The sequence below is a fragment of the Cyanistes caeruleus genome, chromosome 2 (genome assembly GCF_971803275.1).
Source record: "Cyanistes caeruleus chromosome 2, bCyaCae1.hap1.1, whole genome shotgun sequence".
Classification (NCBI taxonomy): Eukaryota; Metazoa; Chordata; class Aves; order Passeriformes; family Paridae; genus Cyanistes; species Cyanistes caeruleus.
The window spans coordinates 109,753,535-109,775,283 of record NC_141702.1 but is presented as its reverse complement, the minus strand read 5'-3'; the positions used below and the strand labels follow the sequence as shown (position 1 = coordinate 109,775,283).

The following is a 21,749-nucleotide window of genomic DNA, read 5'->3' as shown; positions in this document are numbered from 1 at the left end:
GCATCAGGGCAGTGGTTTCTCATCGCACTCCCCCCCCGTGCGGGCTCTGGCGCTAAAAGCCACCCCATCACCACGTTCTGATTTTAAATTGGGGGTTTATTGTCGGCACAGTGAGGTTCAATTGCCCCCGATACTCAGAGCCAGCAGCCGTGCACACAGCAGGCCGCCGTGTCATGTACTGCTGCCCCGAGCCCGAGTCAGGGTGCTCGGGCAAGCTGGGCTCTTCTGCACCCCCAAAATACCACTTGGGTCTTCTCGATACATTCATCAAATACATCACAAATCCACAGTTAGGTTACAAATAGCACAGCATATCCTCTCCAGCCCCTGTGATTGCTCCCTGCCCACGTACCAAGCACCACTGGAGCAGAGCACCTCAGCGATGCTCCCCTGGCTCACTGCAACCACAATACATTCATTTAGCACAGATAATGTCTGCAGGAAGAGACACCCAAAATACCATGCAAATGCATTCATCCCCAGCCCTGCATCAATCTTGCCAGGGCACAAAAGTCTGCAAAGTCCAGTGAGCCATGCTCAGGATTTATTTTTGTGGCTGCATCTTGTTTGTCTGTCTTCCTCTGACCAGCTCTAGAACTGTCAAATCCATTATTATCCTTGTGCCCAGCTCCCAGGCCTTGCTCATTCAGCAAATCTGATGTTGTCTTCCACCATCCACCTCCCAATGGCCAGGGAATCAACATTAGCCTTTAACCCTAGAGGGCACAAGCCTGTATCAAGTTCTAGAGTCTTCCTGAGCTTTTCTCCTTCAGCAACTGGAACACAGAGCTGTGTCTTCCACGCTGCATTTCAAAGCTGCTGCCTGTCAGCAGCATAATGTGTAAATGCACAATTTTTGCACACACACAAGTTTACCTTTGAACACAGGAGTAGTAAAATAAAAATCACTGAAAACTGCTGACAAACAGGAAAAAAACACCCTGAAATCAGGACAGTAAAGAGGTCCTTCTGGAGTGACCATTCAGCAACTTCAGCACACTGCAAGCACATAGTACAGGCATATTCCAAAAAAGTTGTGTTTTTCTCATAGAGATCATAGATGTCCTGCAGAGTCCTGGTTTTCCTTCCAAAATGATCAAGTTTTACATTAAGCTGATGGCACATGCTGTCAAATCAAGGCTTCTCCTTTATACTCTTCACTGTAAAAAAGAGCTAGCAAAGGTGGGGACTTGGCAGGGGATGGAAGGAAAGGAGTGTAGTTCATGGTGATCTTCCAAAGGACTCTGGAAGCCAAAAGCACACCCTTCAATAGGTGCTTCATGTGCTTCATGCTGGGCCTCCAAAAAATGGAAATTCAAAAAAGTTACCTTCTAGGAGTGTTAGTACTGCAATCTATTGAGTGAGTCGATGTAATGAAAAGTGGCTCCCAATGCCCAGCTCGTTTCAACATTGTCAATTTTCCGGGCAAGCTGGACAAAAAACAAATAAACAAACAAACAAAAAAAACAAGCAGAAAAGTTAAAACACAATTCTTTGTGAGAATCTGAAACATGCAAGGTGGATATAGTGCTGAAAATTATGACAAACAGTTACAACAATCGTGGGGAGAGTGTTGCTGCACCCACGATTGCAGACCTTGTGTTGCAGAGCAAGAAGGTCAATCAAGAACCAAGCTCTCAGCAGGATGACTCCTGCCTCGGCACCCTCCTGCCCACCCTCCTCAGAAATCCACTTTGAGCTTCACCTTAAAGCCTTGGCTCTTTGGGAAGCCCAGTTCCTGCAGCAGGAAGGTGATGTATGTGAGGTCCATGCAGAGAAAAGGGCTGTTTCCAGGGCTGATTTCCATGGTCTTACAAACTGAGAAGAAAGAAAACAGTGTCTGAATGCACACTGTGGCCTCAGGTCTAACAACAGCCCCGCTGTGAAAAACCTCAAATGAATCCACAAAACAGCTCTTGTCAGTTGAACTGTGCAGTGATGGAACCTGTTACAATGGGGCTGGAATGACATTACACACATAAGGATAAGCACATAAGCTTAAGGAAGATCAAGACATTCAACCTCTCCCCTAAGACAGCAGTTTGTTGTATCTCTCCAGGAAAAGAGCCTTTTCTTCTATCTACTTCAAGTCTTCAAATAGCTGAGCAACTTCAGGTGTGTCAATCTTTCTTGAGCACCAGCACTCAACAAATATTGACAAAACCAAATTTTAAAAACCCCAACAGAATAAAAGAAAAAGACAAACTCAAAATAAAACCCACTGCAAAAGCAAAAGTTAATATAAAAATAGTATACTCAGAAATAAGCAGAAATGTTGGTTAGATGCTATTTAGAGGGACTCAATATTTACTTAAAAGCATCAGCCTCCTTGGTGTGTCCCACACTTGCCACCTGGAATTAATTTACACACAATTACTAGTGTGTGTTTGCATTTTACTCACCGTATTTAGCTGCAATTTCAAAGTCATTGACAGTTAAACTTCCTCCTTTTTCTTTATCTAAAAGAAAAAAAATCCACGGATTTTTATGGTCTTTGTATAAAGACAATTGTAGACTCAAGTCATAAAAGTTGTCTGGAAATCAAACCTTGAGCCACTGAAATCAATGTCAAAAGTCAAACTAGTTTTAAAGGTAAAAGAACCTTTAAAAGATTCTCAATATAGATTCAAAAATCTTGGTTTATGAAGAACCTTTAGCTTTGCTTCTTACAGAAACAAAACTTACAGACCATCTCACCTGACCCCCATTTCTGCACTGCCCTGTCCAGTGGTGCCTGGACAGGGAACACCTGTGACCAGACCTGACAGGGCAGTGATGCTCTGCAACACATTAAATCTAAAATTATTTATAAAAGGAGAGTGGCTGAAAAGGGGTGTATGTTTGTCCAAACTAACTTGAGATCTCATTATCTGCTTTTTACCACTGAATGTGACGGCCTTTTGTACACAAACACAGCACTGGAAAAAAGATGTGATTCATTCTGAATGCATGTGGAAATACATGAAAATCTTCATTCCATCTAAAAAGGTCAGTGAAGCAAACAGCCCAAACAATTTTTACTGCTTTACTGCCCAATAAATTTATCATTATGAAGTTTTTTCTATCTCACATTGTAGAGCTAATTAGGTAACAACCATTTCTGAAATGCAAACAGTTTGTTTAAAAACTATTATCAAAGGCTTTAGGTCCTATTTCACAGCCCCAGTATCTTCTCTATAGAAATTAATATCAAGTCAAGATCAATGCTACACAGCAGTGTAACAACAGACTAATTTCCATGACAGCTTAGCAAAGCATCATGATGTGTGCAAGTGTTCCCACTGCTTCCATAGCTTACCATTTAAAATGAAACCAACTCAGGAGCAGACATACCTATGAGACCAGCCTCTGCTGCACAGTCATAGTAGTAGGAGAAAATGTAAAAGTCTAGGTCCTTCACTTCCCCAGCTCTATGCACTTTTTTGTAGAGCATCTTTGCCACTTTATTAGAACAAGACTCATACAGAGGTTCACCTAAAAGAAAACAGAAAAAACCCCATCATATGGCTGAGAGATAAATATATAGAGAATTTATTTAGGATCTGCCAGAAAACAGGCTCCTTTTTGAAAAATAGCAAAACTCTTCACAGAGGACTGAAATTTACATCTTCTCCCAGAGGAAGACACCTACCATCCTCAGGTTGGGACTGTGTCATAAATCAGAGATGGACAACATCATTTGAGGGAGAAGGATTGTGAAAGACCTGTTCAAGGACTGCTCAACCCCATCTGCATCACTTCTAGCAGCTTTACTGAATGGACAGACACATCATGGCACAAGACAAAGGAACTGAAGGATCTCTTTGACAGCACATCAAGAGGAGCCATACAGAACAGCAAACAGAGCCTGGTGTCTTTGAAAGAGGATGAGAGTGTATCATTTACTGTGCTAACAGCAGCTAAACCTAGATAGCAAAAGTGATAAATCACTATACCTGCCTTCTGTCCTCTAATTTTGTACACTATCTCAGCGTGTTGCCACTCGGATTTGAAGCCAGGTGGTAAACAAGGGCTGATCAATTCTTCCCCTTCTCCTACTGCAGAAGTAAAGCAAAGCCAAATTAGGAAAAAATGCAAGGAGTGAATTCAGATCCTCCACCCCCAGCCCTGCAGCCTCAGCAAGGCCCCTCCACAGCCCAGTCATGGTTTGGATGTCCCATGGCTGCCCCCAACCTGAGGCTGGCAAGAATCTAGGTCTCCTGGGATCTGTCAGCGTCACCTCCTACATTCATCTCAAATGCACCCAGCCATGGTGACAGGAGCCCACATGCCACTCAGGAACCTCAAGCCCAGTGGGAAGGGGATACACAGCTCCTCCCCCCACCACAGGGCTATACAGCCTGAACTCAGAACCAGGATCTGAGGACTGCCCATAACTTACAGGGTTTTCCCTCAACTCCTCCCAAAATGGCGAGCCTTGCTGACATCAGCCCAAGTCCCAGGTAACTGCAAAGGGAGAAAAGTCTCTGTGAGCAACAGACATCCTTCCTCTGATACTCCACTGACAACCTAGCTGGGACATGCCAGTCTCCTCTACACAGCCATGGCAAAGTGGCTCAAGTCAGCAGCTCATGCATGTGACGGGAACAGTGTGACAGCCTGCTCTCATATTACTTTATCCAGAAGGATAATTTCTCTTTGAAAAAGCTCAGGCAACACCTGTCAGTTGTAATCTGGATCTTGGAGAACTGGCAATGGCATTTCCCTAACTCTGCTCCTAGTACCTCACTGGGTACTCCTACCCTCCTTCAAAGGCAGCCCAGACACTTGCATACATAACTGGCTTTCTGAGCCCAAACACACCCCACAGCAAACATGGGTAGGAAAAAGCTGCTAGCCTCTGCCCAAAACACTGGGAGCAGAGAAGACAGTGAGGAAGAAGAAATAACAGAGACAAAGCATGATGAACTGACTGCAACCCCCATTCTCCATCTTTCTGTGCTGCTCAGCAGTGAGAAGGTATAAGAGTTGGAAGTGAAGCTGAGACTGGGAAGGAGGAAAGGTGGAGGGAAAGCATTTTTGATTTTGTTCTTATTTCTCATTATCTTACTGTTTAATTGGCAATAAACTAAACTAAACACTAAATAAATTAAAGTCAAGTCTGTTTTGCCCATGATAATAACTGGTCACCTCCCTGTCCTTATCTTGACCCATGAGCTTTTTGTCATATTTTTTTCCCCCTGTCCTGTTAATGGAATGGGAGTGATAAAGGGACTTGGTGGGCACATGGTGGGCAGCCAAAATCACGTGGCTCAGAAGAAGCAGTTTCTCTCTTCTTTTGGTATTCATTTGCAAGGACCCCACTCCAGAAAAGCACCTCAGTCTCCCTGGCTTCACAGAACGCTTCCATCTGAGCACTGTGCTCTCTTTTCCACAACTAACCTGTATGAATACAGCTTGTAGGTGTGGTTAAACATCTGAAATGAAGTTATGTGGCCAGATGGTGATGTCTGTAGAGTTGCCTGGAGGGAGAAAAAGATGTCACTGGCAGGTTTCTGCCAGCCAGCAGCAAACATCAACAAGGTAATCTTCCAACACATTAAGAAGAATGTGAAATAATCCTAGCATGATTCAGAGAGAAATGATGAATTTGCAAGGATTTCAATTTGACCGCTCATATGCAAGGCAACCATAAAACCTGGAGCTAAGAGTGACTTCACATGACAGGGTTTAAACTGGTTATATTTGTGTCCACACCAATATGCTGTATAAAAGAATTACTGTCATTAAAAAGGAATCCTTACTCCAGCTCTTAACTGCTTTTGTCCAGAGGCTACAGCAACTGCCTCTTCACATGATCCCTACTACAGGGACTGTGTGCAAACTAATAGGAAGGCCAGGCACGCATTAACTTCCTACTCAAGTGAATTCATCTGAGAACTTGCACAAGCCAGAGGAAAAGCACATCCCTGAGCTTGCCAAGGAACAGAGCGAGGACCAGCCTTTGGTCTGAAAGAATGAAAGGGTAGCCTGTTCCCCAAGTGCATCAGCACAGCTAGAGTGTTTGTGGGGAGAAAAGCTCAGGCCACAGTGCTGCTCATGCTGCTCATAACTTAACTCCTTCTCTATGCTCAGAATTTCCACATACTGGACCCTTCATCCCTTGCCATTCTGCTGAAATAGTGCAATGTCTTGATTAACCCAGGCTGGGACACTGGATACAGCATCCCATCTGCTTTTGTGCAGCTTTACTATGAGCACTAATTCTGCTCAAGCCAGAGCCTTACAATACCAGAACCACAGGGATTTCACAGAATACCTGTAAAAATGCCACATCAGGAAGCTAGAATGGCATTCATTTGAAACTGAGTGAACTCAGGACAATCAGAAACAAGGACTGAGAAGGCACCTTACTGTGTTCTTAAATCCCAGTGTAGGCTAAATGCTGGATTTAAATTCATTAATAGTCTTGCTTTTTGGTTTCTTTGTTATAAACTGTACAAACTGAAAGTCAAGGATTAAGAAATTCAAGTGAACATGGTGTCCTCCACGAGATAAAGCAGCCCTGGCAGACTTGCCACAAGCACCACTGACCCATGGAGCTGAACGAAGAGGATGGACAAAGAGTTGTGAATGCCTCTGGGACTGACTATAAAAAGGCACATATGACTAAGACACAAGTGTGGTTTCATATCACACTGACAAAACTCTCACTTTGTTTCCAAGGGAAAGAAATCTGAACAGTTAACAGATTCCTGCAGCAGCATTTCCCAACAGTGTGCATGCTCACGTTACCTTGGTGCGCGGAAGGAAGGTGATCTGTGTGGATCCACCACCCAAATCCAGCATCCCTACACTTCTCTTCTGTGGATCATCTAGCCTGCCTGAAATGTGTGACAGAACAGAGAAAGCCATGGTGGGCACTGTGAAAAACTGGCTAGGAACAAAACCAGAACTACAGTGGTAAGGAAAGAGAACAATCTAACTCCACTCACAGCTTCGGCACAGCACTAAATTACACTGTTATCTACTGGGCACCAATTTTGGCTTTATGAGACCTGAAAATCTTAAAGAGACAAGAATCTCTTATTTCTTCAGTGGCTGTTCCTGTCCTAATCACAGCAGCTTTGGTTACTGCATTCCTGAACATTTTGGATGCAAAGATCTTTTGCAAACTCTGCTCTGGTAACCACTTTGTAACTCAGAGGAATGCCACCTCTCCCTGATCCCTTAGCAATATTTTGCAGATTCCTATGGCCAAAGGGATGACAGACTGAAAAGAGCTGGCCTAAGAGACTCAGCTCTCTTGGAATTCTTCCTGCTGCCAGCCAAGACCTCTGCTCTCATTTAGATCTAATTCTTCTCAGTTAGATCCTTCAAATACACCTTCCTGACAAGGACAGTTTGTGCCAAGTACCTCAGTATACCTCACGATAGCTGATGTTTGAAGATTGCTGACCTTTCTGATATTTCCTGGGAGCATAAAAAGCTCCAGAGCACATTGCCCCACACACTGTGTGCTGAACAGAACACTTGGATGGCAAAGTGCTTTATGTATTGTCAGAGAGGTCTTCAGCTTACTTTTCTCTCTAATCTTCAGCTACCCTTTTCTCACTCAGCAGTGTAAACACCCGTGGCATTTCTGTGTTATAAATCTGAAAGGAAGTAGCATAGCACTTTGTTTTACTCTCTGCAGCTGCCAAGCACATCTAGAATATTCACACAAAAAATTTAGCCGCAGTCACAGCAGGCTCTAAAAAGGAATAAAATGCTCTAGTACCCTACAGGGAACTGAAAGAAAAGCTACATTAAACATCTAGGAAAAAGGATTAAACTCCTCACTCCATCAAGTAAATGGAAAAAATCCTGATGACTTAAATAGGCCATGCCAAAAACAAACTGCTGACTTATTCTCAGAGTCTTCTTTCTCCCATTCCACCCCAACGAATGAGCAAATTCCACACAGGGGCAAAAAAGAGCAGGAATTTCACAGCATTGGTCATATCTTTATAAACATGCTCATGTATACATACCTGTTAAAAAATTTATTGTGATCCAGGCTGAAATACCTAATAAGGAAAAGATTCAAAAGGCACTTGCTTAGAGCATAATATTTAATTTTATCTAACAGCAGCAACAATAAGGCAAGCCATATTACAAGGTTTCCAGAACTGTCAATGGCTGACAAACCCAAGATTAGACTATTTGAACAAAGAGAATGACCTTCTCTATCAGAGCTTATCTGATATTTGGGAGAGAAGCCCCATGTACAAAATGCCTGGAAAACTCTGTATATCACAGGTCAAAAACTTAGGCAGGAAGTCACAAAGGCTTCAGTCCTTAGCTAAAAGACAAAGAGATAACTGAAACTCACATTATCCATTTTCTAGGAAAACATTTGTTTGAAGTCAGGCACTCCAGTTTTCTTTATGAATACTAAGAATTTTCATCTTTCAGTGTTCTAATTTTGCCTGTTTTCCTCTAAGCAATTTTCTGAGCTATGCTGTTTTTATCCTCATCTTGTTTTATAAACTGTTCCCCATAAATTAGGTGAATCAGTGGCCTTATGTTAACAAATTCAAATATTTATTCATGTGGTTAAAACTCAAGGCATGCCAGAGAGCGTGGCCCACTTCAATCCTTGGCTGAACCTAGGCTATCACTGCTATTACTGATTTTAAAACAAAAGAAAAATAATGTTTATCCTCCATTAAGTAGCAAGAAGAGAAACTCATAAACAGCTTCAGCTATTTTAAAGCTTGGTTCCTGAGCAGATTTAAAACACATTTCAACACTCAGTTTCTCAGAATTGTGACATCCTGTCCTCAACATTTTTGGATCAACATAATCTTACTTTAACATGTGTTTTCTTCCCTATATAACAATTTTTTTTTTCAGATTGAACTCACATTCCCACCCATTAGATGAGTTATAATTAACATTATGATCAAATACTTCCAGAGAGCTCTGATAAGCATTTTCAAGAGCAGAGAAGGCTAACCCAATTGTTGAAGACAAGCAGATATTCAGAAACTTTTCCAGAAGTGCTGATTGGAACACCTCCACAGTGGCTTTCTGGTGATCCTACAGGAATCCTACAGGCATCCTACAGTGTTCAACACTCAGAGCTTTCAAGATCAGGAAAGAGCTCAGGACTTCAAATTGGAAAATACAGAACAAGATTTCTTTGGCAGGCACTGCCAGTGGCTGCATAAAAACTCTGCTTCTGTCTTATGGGTTCCTACTACAGTAGGCAGGGATTTGTCACAGTGCAGCAGGAATTTCCAGGACTGCAGAAAGTTGCTTACCTTCATCAGTTCCATTCATTATTGACACGCAATTGTCCCTCACAAAGAAGGGGGAGGCCTGAAAAATCTCCTTCACCTAGTTCAAATAAAAGCTACATTCAGAGAAATACTTTTTCAACTGAAAAACAAGCTTTTTAAAACCCCAGTTTTTACATTACTACTCCTCTTCTTGGGCCAGATTCTGACTGCTGCTCACCACTTTGTTTGAAGTTCAAGAGTCCAACAAGCAGCAGGCCTTTTTGTGCTGGCCCTGCTGTTTGGTGCAGAAACAAGGACGGATGTCATTGGTTTTCAAGCACAAAGACTGCTCAGAAATGCCATTAACAAGGGATGGACACGGGTAGGGAAGGGAATCACATTTGCTTTGTTGGAATTGGTGACCCTCAAGGTAATATACGTACATGGGAAAGGCAGGAGATGGACAGCCTAGACTGCAGGAATGTCCTAGGGTGCTGCATTTTTAACAGGAGCATGTTTTCTGGAAAGCAAACTGAATGACAGGAGATAATACCTTTTCGAGCAACTTCTGAGCTTTCTCTCCTGGCAGCAACCGTAGGCCAGCTGTGGCTTTCAGGACCAGAGGAGTAAACTTCCACAGCTCCATAGGAACTTCCTTCTTTGCCACCTCCAGGAGCTCTTTTATTCCCTGGCCACTCTGTGAGCCAAGAAAGAACAATAAAAGGCATCTTAAAAACTCTTTTCAAAGATCAAAAGGGTGATCACAACTATTATTCACTGTTACTGTGAAACAGAAACAAATTAATATCGAAAGGGATCAAGAAAAGGTGCGGGACTTACTATCTCACTACAGCATAAGGCCTAGTGGATATAATGGAAGTCTTTGATCAACAGGTCCAAACCAGAAAGAGTCACTTTTTCAAACAGTGAAACAGAACACTCTGCCACCAAATTTTTTGGCTACAAAAGGCTCAAATTCTTGGAAAGCAAAGGCTTTTGTAAAACACTGTGAGCTGGGTCTAAGTCTGACTCTTAGGAGTCCCTAAATCTCTGCAAACCAGAAGGAAAGGGAGACAAGAAAGAAGTAACTTCAATTACCTTTTCGACATCATCAGCATATGCAGAGAGACCTGGTTTCAGTGCTTTAAACGTCTCATGGGTTAACCTGGGAGTCTCTGTTCAAAAGCAGTATTCTAAAATAAGTAATGGTACAAATAATTTTGCATACACAAAAAGAAATACATAAAAAAACTCCATTATTATGTGCTAATAGAAGTTAATTGAAGCTTCTTTCTAATGAACTATTATCAGCTACCTGACCTTTAAATACAGCCCAGGCTGTGGAATTAGAACCTGAGAAAACCACTTTTAAAGCCATGACTGATTGTCAGGTGCTGCTGTCCACTATGCACATCAGTCATCAAATTGGTTCAAGCTCTCTTTGAGGCCTTATACCTGCCATGTGCAGCTTTTCAAACCGCACCTGCAAAAAAAGACCTCTTGTTTCAGCCTGCTCTGTTCCGGCTGCACTTGATTCCAGCAAAACCTAATGGTTTTTAATGCCTATTTTTTTTAATGCCTATTTTCAATGGCAGCAGAGGGATACTTCAGTAAATACTTCAGTATTCCAGAAAGCTGCAGTACTTTGCTTAAACCTACAGTCCAGGCAACGCCACACTCCATAAAGTTTGCTGAGATACATTCTGAAATTTTGTTTCAAATGAAGCAAGCAAAGGAAGAAGCAAAAACTTGGCGATACGAGAAAATAAGGAAATCCATGGACTGTCGTTGAACACCTTTGGTGGTTGAGCCTTACACCAGTCTATTATGCAAACCTAAAGTGCTCCCCAGAGGCCAATCACACCATACACCACACTGCTAATCCTCAACAGAGCCTTTAGATCACCAACTAACAGCCCCACTCAGGCTCTTTAAGAGTTTCACAAACGTAGCTGACAACATATAAACAAATTAAGGTTACTACTCCAGAGGAAAGCTGGAGGGTTTTTTGTACACTTTGTCTCAATTCTCAGAAGTAACTTCTGTCCAGATGCAACACACAGCAATTTTAATCAAACGATTTGCGATTTTTGTTTCATTTTGTGGTTTAAACCAAACAATGAAGCCAAGGATGCATTAAACTGGACACTTTAGAGAGAAGCAGCTCACTGCCAGGAGACACCAAACAACCTAAAAAATCTGGGGAAACAGGGCAGTTTGAATTTATAATTCTCTCTTCCACCAGTGTGATGAAAAATGGCCTTTTTTTCATGACACTAAAAGTACAGCTGCTACTTACTTCATATTCTGACATTACAGCATTTTCTCCTTGTTGAACATTTTCATAATTTCACCCACATACACATGCCTGAACCATAGTAAACCTCCTGTCAGCTCTCTGGAAAGATCTGAAGCATGTGTGTTCAAGTAAACCCTAGAAAACTGTCATCAATAATCTCCTCCACAATTTATGGAAGACTTAATCTGTCACTCAATGAGCAGGACATACCTCTCGACTGCTGTGCAAATTTAAATATATGGATGCGAGTTCCCGTGCTTCCTGCATCAAACATAATTCCATAAAAGACAGAGAGATCTGTGGTCACTGCCTGATGGGTCAGTTTATCTCCCCTGCTTTCAGCAGCTCCTTCTGTGGCTCCCACAAATGGTTTGGAGCCCAAGTGCCATTTTATGTATGCAACATAAACAGCTATGCATGTCAAAATCCCAAAAGCGAAGAACCGCTTTGATATCTTCATGGCTTCCATTTAATGGGATGTTTTGTTTCTTCCCTTTATCAAGTGGTCGATTCCTTGTCCTTCACACAGAACAGGTGGTTCTCACGTCACTCCTACATCCAACAGAAGAGAAAAGATCTGTTTTATTTTCCTGATCTGATAGAAGGATCTGAAAGTATGATACCCACGACACCAGACACTACTTTCCCAATGAACAGAAGGAATGCAGCCTCTTTTAGCCCTTCTTTCAGTCCCACAGCTCACAGTAAGGCATGGAGCAGCACAAATCTTCTTTTCTCCCACTGCTAGAGAGGCCTAATAAGGCACAAAATAAGGAAGGTTCAGAGAAGTTATGTACAGTGACTATGGTGGGAGGGGACCTCATCCAACATCCTGCTCACAGCAGGGGAAGCTGTTGGGACCCTCCATGTGGCTATATCCAAGAGCATTCTGAAAAACTTGGAAGATAAAGATCCCACAGCTTCTCTGGGCAGTTATCTTTGCTAGTTCCTGGATGGTGAGGGAGGTCCCAGAAGACTGGACGAGGACAACTTAAAATTAATGTTTTATAGGCAAGATCTAAGATCCAGGGAATTGACTGCCCTCCTCCCCTATCTCCAACACCAGGAAAGAAACCACAGCAAAGCACAACCCACAAAAGCTACAAGGCCTCACACAACATCATTAAAAACAAATTATTAAAAATCAGTCGGTGGTGATTTACAGGGAGCAAAATTATATATAATATTTCCTTTTTTTGATAGAGTGATGAAAAGAAAGGAAACCAATTGATGAAGCCGAGTTAAACAAGGTTTTTTAAACATATGTAACCTCTTCATGTGAAGGAAGGAAGCATGAAGAAAGTATGAAGAAGGGGAGGAATTTAAAATCAAGGTGATTACAGAGTATTTCCAAAAACAAAGGTAAGACAAAATTTCATAAAAATGGGGGAAAACAAAATCACAGGCAAACATACACATAAAGAATGGATCAGCTTAAGTGAAAGGGAACTGTACGTTGTCATGACACAGAAATCAGGAAGATGGCATTGCAACTAAATTAAAAATCTTCCTGGCTTCTATCAGCAGGCAGAGACACGCAGGTGGCAATCGCTGCAGATCTACGGGGTGATCATCCGATCCTGCTGGTGCCAGGAAGGCCTCAGCTGCAGCCACACCAGAGCTAAATGTCACCGGAGGGAGAAAAGCCGCAGGGACCGGCTGATCCTCGGAGGAGACACGAGCTCCACAGCAGGAAAGCGGAGGCTGGAAAAATGAGGAGGCACAGCAGCCTGGCACCGCTAACCCCCTACCGCCGTTTGCCTGGAGAGAATCGCGACTGTCACTTCCCTGCCTTTGTCAGGGGACGCCAACATTTACTGCAAGGGAAAAGCTTCCCGCTGGCGCCCCGGAGCCAGGAATGCGGGCGGGAGCCGAGAGCCCGGCAGAGCTTGGGCCAGCGCGGGCCCGACCCGGCACATCCCGCGGGGTGTCCCCCGCTCTCACACAGACCACTGTCCCGCCGCCCGCGCTTCCTTCCTCCTCCCTTTTCCCTCTTCCCTCCCTCCCTCTCTCCCAAACTCACGCCGCCCCCGCCGGCCCGGCCATGGCGCCGCCGCCGCCCGGCTCGCGGGCGGCCCCGCCCCCACGGCGCAGGCGCGGGGCGGCCGCGCGGCTCCGTGAGGGGAGGGGAGGGCGGTCCCGCGGCGGCCGAGCCCCGCAGGGCGGGAGTTCCACGAAAATGGCCTTAAAAAATAAAATAAACAAAGCGCCTCAAGGTCAGGAAGGTGTGTCGGGAAATGCGGAATGTGTAAAAATTATCTTGAATCACGTGGTGGTTAACATCGTCTAGCCAAGGACACAGTGGAGCAAACAAGCTCTAAGGATGAAGAACATCAAAATGTTGATGTACCCGTTGCCAGCTTGGTGAAACACCCAAGGTCCATGTATCCTATGAAATATGTTTTTTATAGTACTAAAAAAATCACACCTGTAGGTCAAAAAGGTGCTGGCTTGGTGAAAAATCTTTCTCTGAGCATATATGGAAATTAGGTGGGTCACATAGTTTGTATAATTACTAACCAGTCCTAGTAGAGAAGTTGTGTTTTGGTTTAAGACGATTTAAGAGGTGGATGCTCTAATTAAGTTATCTCCCTTTAGATTTAACCAATCCCCTTCCACCAATCAGGAGTGAATACAAATAGATATAAGTGAAAAAATAAGTTTAACAACAAGTGAAACAGCAACAGGCAAAAAAATAACAGTAAGTAACCCCTGGAAACAGAATTGCTAAATCTCACTGACCCCTAGTGAACAAAGACTTTAAAAGGAGCTGTGACACCTCCCACTCCAGTTCTCTTTTCAGGTTCTAGGGTCTTAGAGACAATAACAATTTGGGGCACTGATAGATATGGAACACAGAAACCCATTTTGAGTTGCCCTCAACATGTACTTGGGAGGTTACTAGTACCAAATATCTGTGTATAAATAATGGCCTGGAAAATCCTGAGGGGCATCCTCTGTAGAATACCACCAATCATACAGATTTTGTAGAATACCACAAATCATCCAGGTTTCCAGAGTTGTGCAACTCTGAAACAAATAATCAAATGTCTCTCTTGAGTGTGTAATTTTTGGCTTGTTGCACACTGGGTAATGAATCTGATTTTTCTGGATAATAACAGGAGTGGTCCTCAAGGTGAGGGGGGAAAGTGCAGAGCAGGACCTGTGTGGGTGGTGGGAGAAGCCCCATGGCCCAGGGATAATGCCACCAGGAGATGGCTGGCAGGGCTTCTGGGCACCCTCTGCACCCCAGTGAGAGCCAGCCCTCCCAGGAGCTCCTGTCCTGCAAGTTTGGGTTGGGTCTGAGGCAGGGAGTATGAGTAGATGCGAGCAAAGTCCTTGAGTAGTTGCTTCATGCCTTTCACCATACCTCATGGGCAAAGAATTAATTTTTTTTAAGATTTGTAGCTCTTCTGTGATGTGATTGCAACACAGAATCTATGTGTAGTTTCTATGCTGGTTTGAAAGAAAGACTCTGATGGTGTGGTTTCGCCAAAGATGAGTCTGCTAGCGGCTTGAGAAAAAAAAAGACATCTGAGAATGCTCTGTTGATTCCTGTAGGTGTTAATCCCGAAATTGCTGCTGTGGCATTCCTGTCAGTCATGGAATCTCAGGAGCTGCAAACCCAGCAGGGAGAAGATAGACACGACAACCTCAGGAAAGATGCAGCCTGACTGCTGGGTGAATACCCTTTATCTCTGGAACTGAGGGGAGGATGGTCACAGTCATAGCTGTGCATGGTCACTGATCTTGGTGAGTCTGAAGCATGGCATCACCTTGTTCTGTCCCAAAATATGGTATGCTGACAGACTAAAAAACTACTTTTTTATGGTTCTTGCTGTGCCAGATGTAGCTCAGCAATATCTAGTGGCAGTGTGAAAGTAAATTCAAAGAAAGTAAGCTGGTTTTTAGTTAGCTTTGTTCTGAGTGACCCCCTTTTGGTAAAACAGAAAAAAAATGGAGATAGGAAGTAAAGACACTACAACTTTTGGGCTAGGGAGCTACTCAGGTCTGGAGCTGTCCTTTGAAGTAAAAGACCAGGGAGCCCCTTCTCAAATTCTGTGGTTATCACTGTGATTTTGGGCTGCTGTGAACATTTCCACCTAGGAGCAAGTTTCCTGAAACCTAGAACAGAACTTGAATCCCCTATGTTTAGAAACACACAGACTTCTGAACTCATCATAACAGAGAGCCTGCTACATCAACAGCCTATTTCTTCTTCCAGGTTGCAAGAAAACAGGAATGCTTCTGAGGCGTTATTCGGGGTGAAGCACTACTTGCATTTTTTCTTCAAGACAGAAGATTTAGGTGATATCTGTATGGTTTTTCTTATCAAGTTTTTTTTTTTTTCAATCCTTAATAAAGAAATGCTCCTGTCACCGATTGCTAAGTCAGCAAAAGAATTTTTTTCCCCTTTTCACGAGGGAAGGCAGATCTCAGGAGTCGAGGCCCTTGAGCTAAAGCAGGTCAAGGCCAGCAGAGAGCAGTATTTTGTCAGGAACACCATTTCCCCAGGGACAGGGCAAAATAGTACAGTATTTATTTCTCTTAGTTGAAACTGAAATATCTTGCATATATGTTCGTAATAAGTGCTGCAGTTAGGACTAGAGATTCCAAAGAAATGGGAATGCAATACTGCGGTTTGTTTTTTATCTCTCTCTCCTGTAAAAAACATTACTTATGTGCATGAGAACAGTTCTCAGGCTGTTCCTGGAAACCCCCTCTCCTCAGCTTCGGACCTGGGATGGAGTGCAGGTGGTTTAAAGAGTTTTGGATCCATTCCTGAAACTGTGTCACATGCAGTACTGTGGTCATTCTTAGAATTAAGTCACACAGTCTGAGATTTGTAACAAATTTTCAAATCTGATATCCACATATTGTGCATATTACTCATACATTTAGATTCATACCTTGGTGCATTGTATATATCAAACTGAGGTAGAATGCGGATTATTGGGAACCAGTTTGGGAACCATTTGGGAAGTTATCTCTGTCACTCCCATGTTATAAGAAGAATTGTTTTGGATGTCTCAATGAGAATTAATAAACAGGGATCAAAGACAAATTGTACAGATAGGAAAATCTGTATGATTAAAAGGTTATTTCAGCAATTTTGTTACGACTCTAGTGCACAGTAACAAGATTAAGTTGTACAGCAAGTACAAAGTCAGTATTTTTGGCACAGTGTGCCCATGAACTGCATGTAATTGGCATGTTGTGCAAGCCAGGTAGCAACTGAATAATCCTGATGTCCCTACATCCTCAGAGAGTCACATGGGTGTTCAACCAGCTGATGCGTACCCACTGAGAGAGTTGTTCTGCTGCAGTACTTGCAAATACAAAGGAAAAGGAACAGCAACTAAACCTATAGCTCAAATTTCCATTCAGCTTCCATTTTCTCCCTTTGTCTCAAAAAACAAGTTCTACTTGTGCTGACCTGTAGCAGAAAAGTGTGATTTTTGTTGAGTCCTGAGCATTAAATTTGTCTCCTGCAAACCATTGATGTGTAGCTTTCCCTGTGGCCGTCTGTCACTGCATCCTCCCCATATTCCTGAGAAGGATAGGTAGTTCTGAGATCCTGTCACTTACCTGGAACCCCACATGGCACCTGCTGCTCTCTGATGCCCTCCACTGTGGATCTTCATCATTCCTTCCCAAAACTCCTAGCAAGGCAGGACTTGGCATCTACTGCATCTTCTCTGCAGCTGCATCTGTCCCTGGTTGAGAGGGCCATGATCAAACATGCCAGACAAATGCTGAGTTTCTATTTCCTTTTCATGGAGAAAGCATAAATAACATATTTCTCTATCTCCCCTCTGCATACCCATCAGTTTCTGACAAAGTCATAGGAATTAAACACCTTTGAGACATTTATGCTTCTGGCAATTTTTGAAACTGCATTTGTCCAGTAACTGGACAAATATTTTGGAGGCACAGTTCTGTGCTTGTATCATAGGGGATGTCTCCCAGGAGATGCCACTGATGATTTCCTTGATGGCTGTGGCTATAGCACCACAAAGCAGAAAAACTGAGGAGGTCTCTGCTGTTCCTGACTGCTGCTCACAAACCACGTGCAGAAATGAACTGTAACTTTGGAAATGCTGCCTCAACGTGGTCTTTTTGGTGCCCTACAGGCTGAAGTTCTTTATAAATTTATCATGACCTACATAATTGACCTATATTATGTGTCTGTTTGTTAAATAGATTGCACTAATTATAAACATGAATGGGGATGGCTTAGTGGTTATTTATTTATTCTGAGGTGTGTGCCTGCTGTCTGAAATAATGTACAGGAGGATCATTGCCAGATTTTCCTCCTTGCCCCCTCCATATTCGACATGTACCATGGACAGTTGTAACAAAACATGAATAGATTCTGCTTTCAGAAGGAAAAAAAAAAAAGTTCTTATTGCTTTTCTAAGCAAGGGGATGTATGCAAGATCCTCTGGCAGGTACAGACCATGCAGGAAAAAATGAGGGAGAAAACACAACACAGCAAATTTTTCAAGCCCTTGTGTTGTAGGGCAGTGAGGAGGGGCTGAATGTACTTTGCACTTTGGTGACTTTTTTGAGACCTTTCTTTGAGATCTTTGAGGCTGGGAAACAGCATTACTACACCTTGCTGATAGATGAGTGTTTTACAATAAGTGTGTCTATTTCTCCTTGCGCTTGTGCCGCACTTGCAGACTCCTGGAGCTATTTGAAATCCAGGGTGCCGTTAAAATGTGCTGAGTTTAGTGGAACTGCACCTGCTCCCAGCAAGTAGGAATTTTGCTTTTAACGTTTCAGACTGACATCCAAAGCCTGGCTGATTTGCCTCTAGGGGCAGATTTGGATCAGGGCTTTAAAACAGATGTCTGCTGCCACAGACCCCCTCAGTTGTATTAGCGACGCTGTCAGGCGGTTTCCACTGCTGTGTCCTCATTCAGATGGACAGGGTGCGCTGAGTGTAATCTAATTAAGGAGAATTCCCCAGATTTTTGTTCCATGTCTGCTATCACTGTGTTTTTAACTTTTCCAAATTCATTATAAATGTGTCCATCTGTGGGCTGTCTCATAGCACTGACTCCAAGTAGCTGTTTTTTGAGAAAAAAATAGGTGGGGAGGATGAAAAAAGTGAAAACAAATTGCTGCTGTTTTTAACGGTTTACAATTTCAGAAATTGTCCCTTGTGTTTCATGTTAGGGATGAATTTCCAGGCAGTCAAAAATACATTTTACCAGTGGGCTGGTGGGCAAAGTGTTTGCTCAGACATACATTTACTCATATATACAGTTACTCATTTGGTAGGCTGCTAGTCGAGTGACACAGGTTTGTCTGTTGGAATAGACAGCCCATGCCTTTAACAAGCTTTTGTTAAGATTTTTATGATCTTGTCATAACCTTGGAGTCAATTGTAAATATTCCTAGAGAGAAGGAAGTAATTGCTCGCCTTATCATTCTGCTTCCCCTGCTGAAGATGGATCCCAACCTCTTCTACAGAGCTTTTAAAAGCTATTAATGGCTTATGTCTGATGTTAAGGTTCAGCTTTTGGTAAAAATGCTCTGATTTTAAAAAACTTTTGATATCTTTGAAACCCAGAGTAATTTATATTTGAGTTGACCTCTTGAGGTTCCCATGCTTCAAACAGGGCTAAATTTGAAGTTTGATTGGATTGCTCAAAACCTTGTCCAGCTGAGTGTTTAGTATCTCCAAGGGTGGAGACTCTTGAGGCCCTGTCCCAGGACTAAACCACCCGTAAGGTGAAATACGTTGTGTGATACCTGACAGGAACATGCCATGTTCCAGTCTGTTTCCTTCACTTCTTGTGCTGTCACTGAAGATCTCTGGGAAAAGCCTCCCTTAGTATTCAGCTGCCAGTTAGATTATGACTATAGACAGTAGTTCTGGGATTTTGGAAATGATTTGCATCTTCAAATGATTACTTGTTTTCACACTGTTTAATTTCACAATGAATTTTCTGTGTAAGCCTTGTGATATTTTCAATGGCTATTATGTAAAGCATGCCAGAAGCAATTTAAAGTTATTATGAAAAAGAGAAGACTGAAAGTGTCTGTCTTTCCTTAATGTTCATAATATTATTTTGCTTAATACATGTATGAATGGAAATAGGGAAATACAGCTGTCTGCCAATTCTTCCCTATGTATATAACACATTTTCTTCTTTGTTGAATGTTGCTTTTTGGGTCCTAAGAGACAATTTTGGAGGACAAATGCCTTGAGAGCCATTTTTGGAGGTGCTCTGCTGTCCCACTGCCCCTTGAGGACAAGTTCACTGGTCTCAGTCCTCCATGTGGGATTGCACTGTATATTAACAATGGATGCTTAGAGTCTCATAAGGGACAGTGATCCTAAAAGTTTTTGCTGTGAGAAGATATGTACCTCTTATTTGCTAGGAAGTGTCTAAAGTTTTGTGTGTGAAATAATCGTTGTACACCTTGGAGAGAAAAATATTCTCCGTTACTTTTTCCATGTCTTGCACCAGCTACTGACAAATAAACATTAGTGGTAGCCTCTTGTTAACCTTCAATCATCTATGCTTCAGGAGCTGCAGGACTGTTCTCCAGTATTTCTAAGCTTCCTTGAAGAAGCAAACTAATTTTCAGTAGTTCAGTTCCTATAAATGAATGTATTTTCTAGTGCTCCAGTGGTAAATTCACTGTTGCTTATACAGCACTTGAATGCCAGAGTGAATGCACAAGTGCCTGAATGAATACTTATGATCAGCTCAGAGAATTAAACATTGGAAATGTCTAACTCTCAAGGCATTTTAAGACTTTTTTCCAACACCAGTCTCTCTGCTGTTTGAGAACTCCTCCTCTAGGAGCCCCGTGCACACAGAAATGCCGACACCAAAATGCATTAATTGCTTTTGAATATAAAGTGCAGTCTGTTGTGACACATTTGTTTTCTCAGTAAATAGGGTCACCTATCTGTCTTCTGACATAACTTACAAAAGAAGTCTCTTCTTGCAAAATGTTATCTTAGTCTCTCTGATGAGCTCAGTTACTTTGATTTTATGATGCAGAAAAATGATTCTGTGAGATTTCCATTTCTTTCCAGAAGTAAAAGGCTTTGATGTTAGGCACTTGTGTGCTGGTTTGAGCCACCTCATGTTCAACATGAAGCAGAAACTGTGCATTTTTTGGAAAATGAATAACTGAACAATCTGCTCTACAAAAAACTGCTGCTGTTTATCTAGAGATAACTAGGTTATCTCTAGATAACCTCTTGCAGAGGTTGTTTGATAACCACAGTTATCTGGAAAGGTGATGTTTTAACGGGTTAAAATACTTTAGTTACACATCTCTGTGAATTTGTAAAAGCTATTTTTTGGTTCAGCTAACAAACTGAAAATCTCATCAGTTGTGGAATAGTAGTTGAAATGCCCTAAAGGGGCCTATTTCTGAAATTTTCATAGTATTGTCTTTGGTGAAGAGTTGGGCTGTGGTTTTCGGGCAGTCTGTATATGTTGAGGCGTGGTGCAGAAAGCAGTTGCAGGGAAGATGGCCCGGCAGAGCAGGCAGGTGTCCTGTGTGCAACCACAGAGCTGGAGAGGACTGCTCAGCCCCGGGGAGATGGGAAATGTTGGCTTGCAGCAAAGTTTGTGAGTACAGAGAGCTCCTCATTTCCACACTTTGGAATTGAAGCCAGGCACCAGAGAGAGTGGGGTGGGAAACAAGGCCTTCATCCCTGCTGGTGTGGACTTGAGGCCTGGGTGACATCAGAGCTACCAGAGAAGCAGAGCACAGCAAAACTGAGAACTTTCCCAGAAGCTGCAGAGGTTGCTTGTGTTAGGGACCATTGCCAGAGGAGATGAGCAGAAATCTGCTCAATAAATGTACTGGCTGGCCTTCTGCAGTCAGAGGGGCAAGCCCTTCTTGAGGACAATTCAGCAGTTTGAAGAGCACAGCATCCCAGAGGGATGGTGGAATCAATTGCTAAACTTCCCCTTGTGGAGTAAAGAGAAAGAAAAACGCATTGGAGTTGACCTGGGACCAGCCGTTTGCCCACCACCCATAAAAACCTCTCGCTTATCCTCATGAATAACAGGGGTTTGAATTTACCAAGCGAAGTGATCGGACCCTCCAGCCCGCTATTCATTACTCCAATTAACAATCAGTTGCCTGAAAAATGGGCCAATCTGTTTCTTGGAGAGCCACATAGAAAATCCACAAGGCAAGCCAATTAGCATACCAGTCCTCACCGTCTACGGAACCTAATTTAGTTATTTGGTTGATCT

At 42.8% G+C, this 21,749-nt stretch overlaps 1 protein-coding gene and 1 long non-coding RNA gene across 5 annotated transcripts; one reads left to right on the top strand and one right to left on the bottom strand.

Moving 5' to 3' along the window:
- Positions 1–78: 78 nt before the first annotated feature.
- On the bottom strand, positions 79–13,622 carry ENTPD6 (ectonucleoside triphosphate diphosphohydrolase 6). Of its 4 annotated transcripts, none has more exons than XM_086879039.1 (15): positions 13,529–13,595; positions 11,716–12,057; positions 10,305–10,381; positions 9,760–9,903; positions 9,249–9,324; positions 7,974–8,009; positions 6,736–6,824; positions 5,383–5,462; positions 4,382–4,446; positions 3,936–4,037; positions 3,334–3,474; positions 2,403–2,459; positions 1,706–1,818; positions 1,329–1,430; positions 79–1,244 (listed from the first exon to the last, which is right to left on the bottom strand). In XM_086879039.1, exons 2-14 carry the CDS (start codon positions 11,972–11,974, stop codon positions 1,341–1,343), a joined length of 1,329 nt encoding a protein of 442 aa, XP_086735165.1. In that variant the 5' UTR covers positions 11,975–12,057; positions 13,529–13,595; the 3' UTR covers positions 79–1,244; positions 1,329–1,340. The 4 variants fall into 4 exon arrangements, with proteins under 4 accessions (XP_086735165.1, XP_023801166.1, XP_086735166.1 ...); XM_023945398.2 differs by lacking the exon at positions 13,529–13,595 and adding an exon at positions 12,921–13,526; XM_086879040.1 differs by having other exon boundaries at positions 79–1,430; positions 13,529–13,622.
- On the top strand, positions 13,596–19,623 carry LOC111926350 (uncharacterized). The gene is made up of 3 exons (XR_002862863.2): positions 13,596–13,995; positions 15,067–15,258; positions 15,731–19,623. It is a non-coding gene; the product is annotated as an uncharacterized LOC111926350 (long non-coding RNA).
- The last annotated feature ends 2,126 nt before the right edge of the window (positions 19,624–21,749 follow it).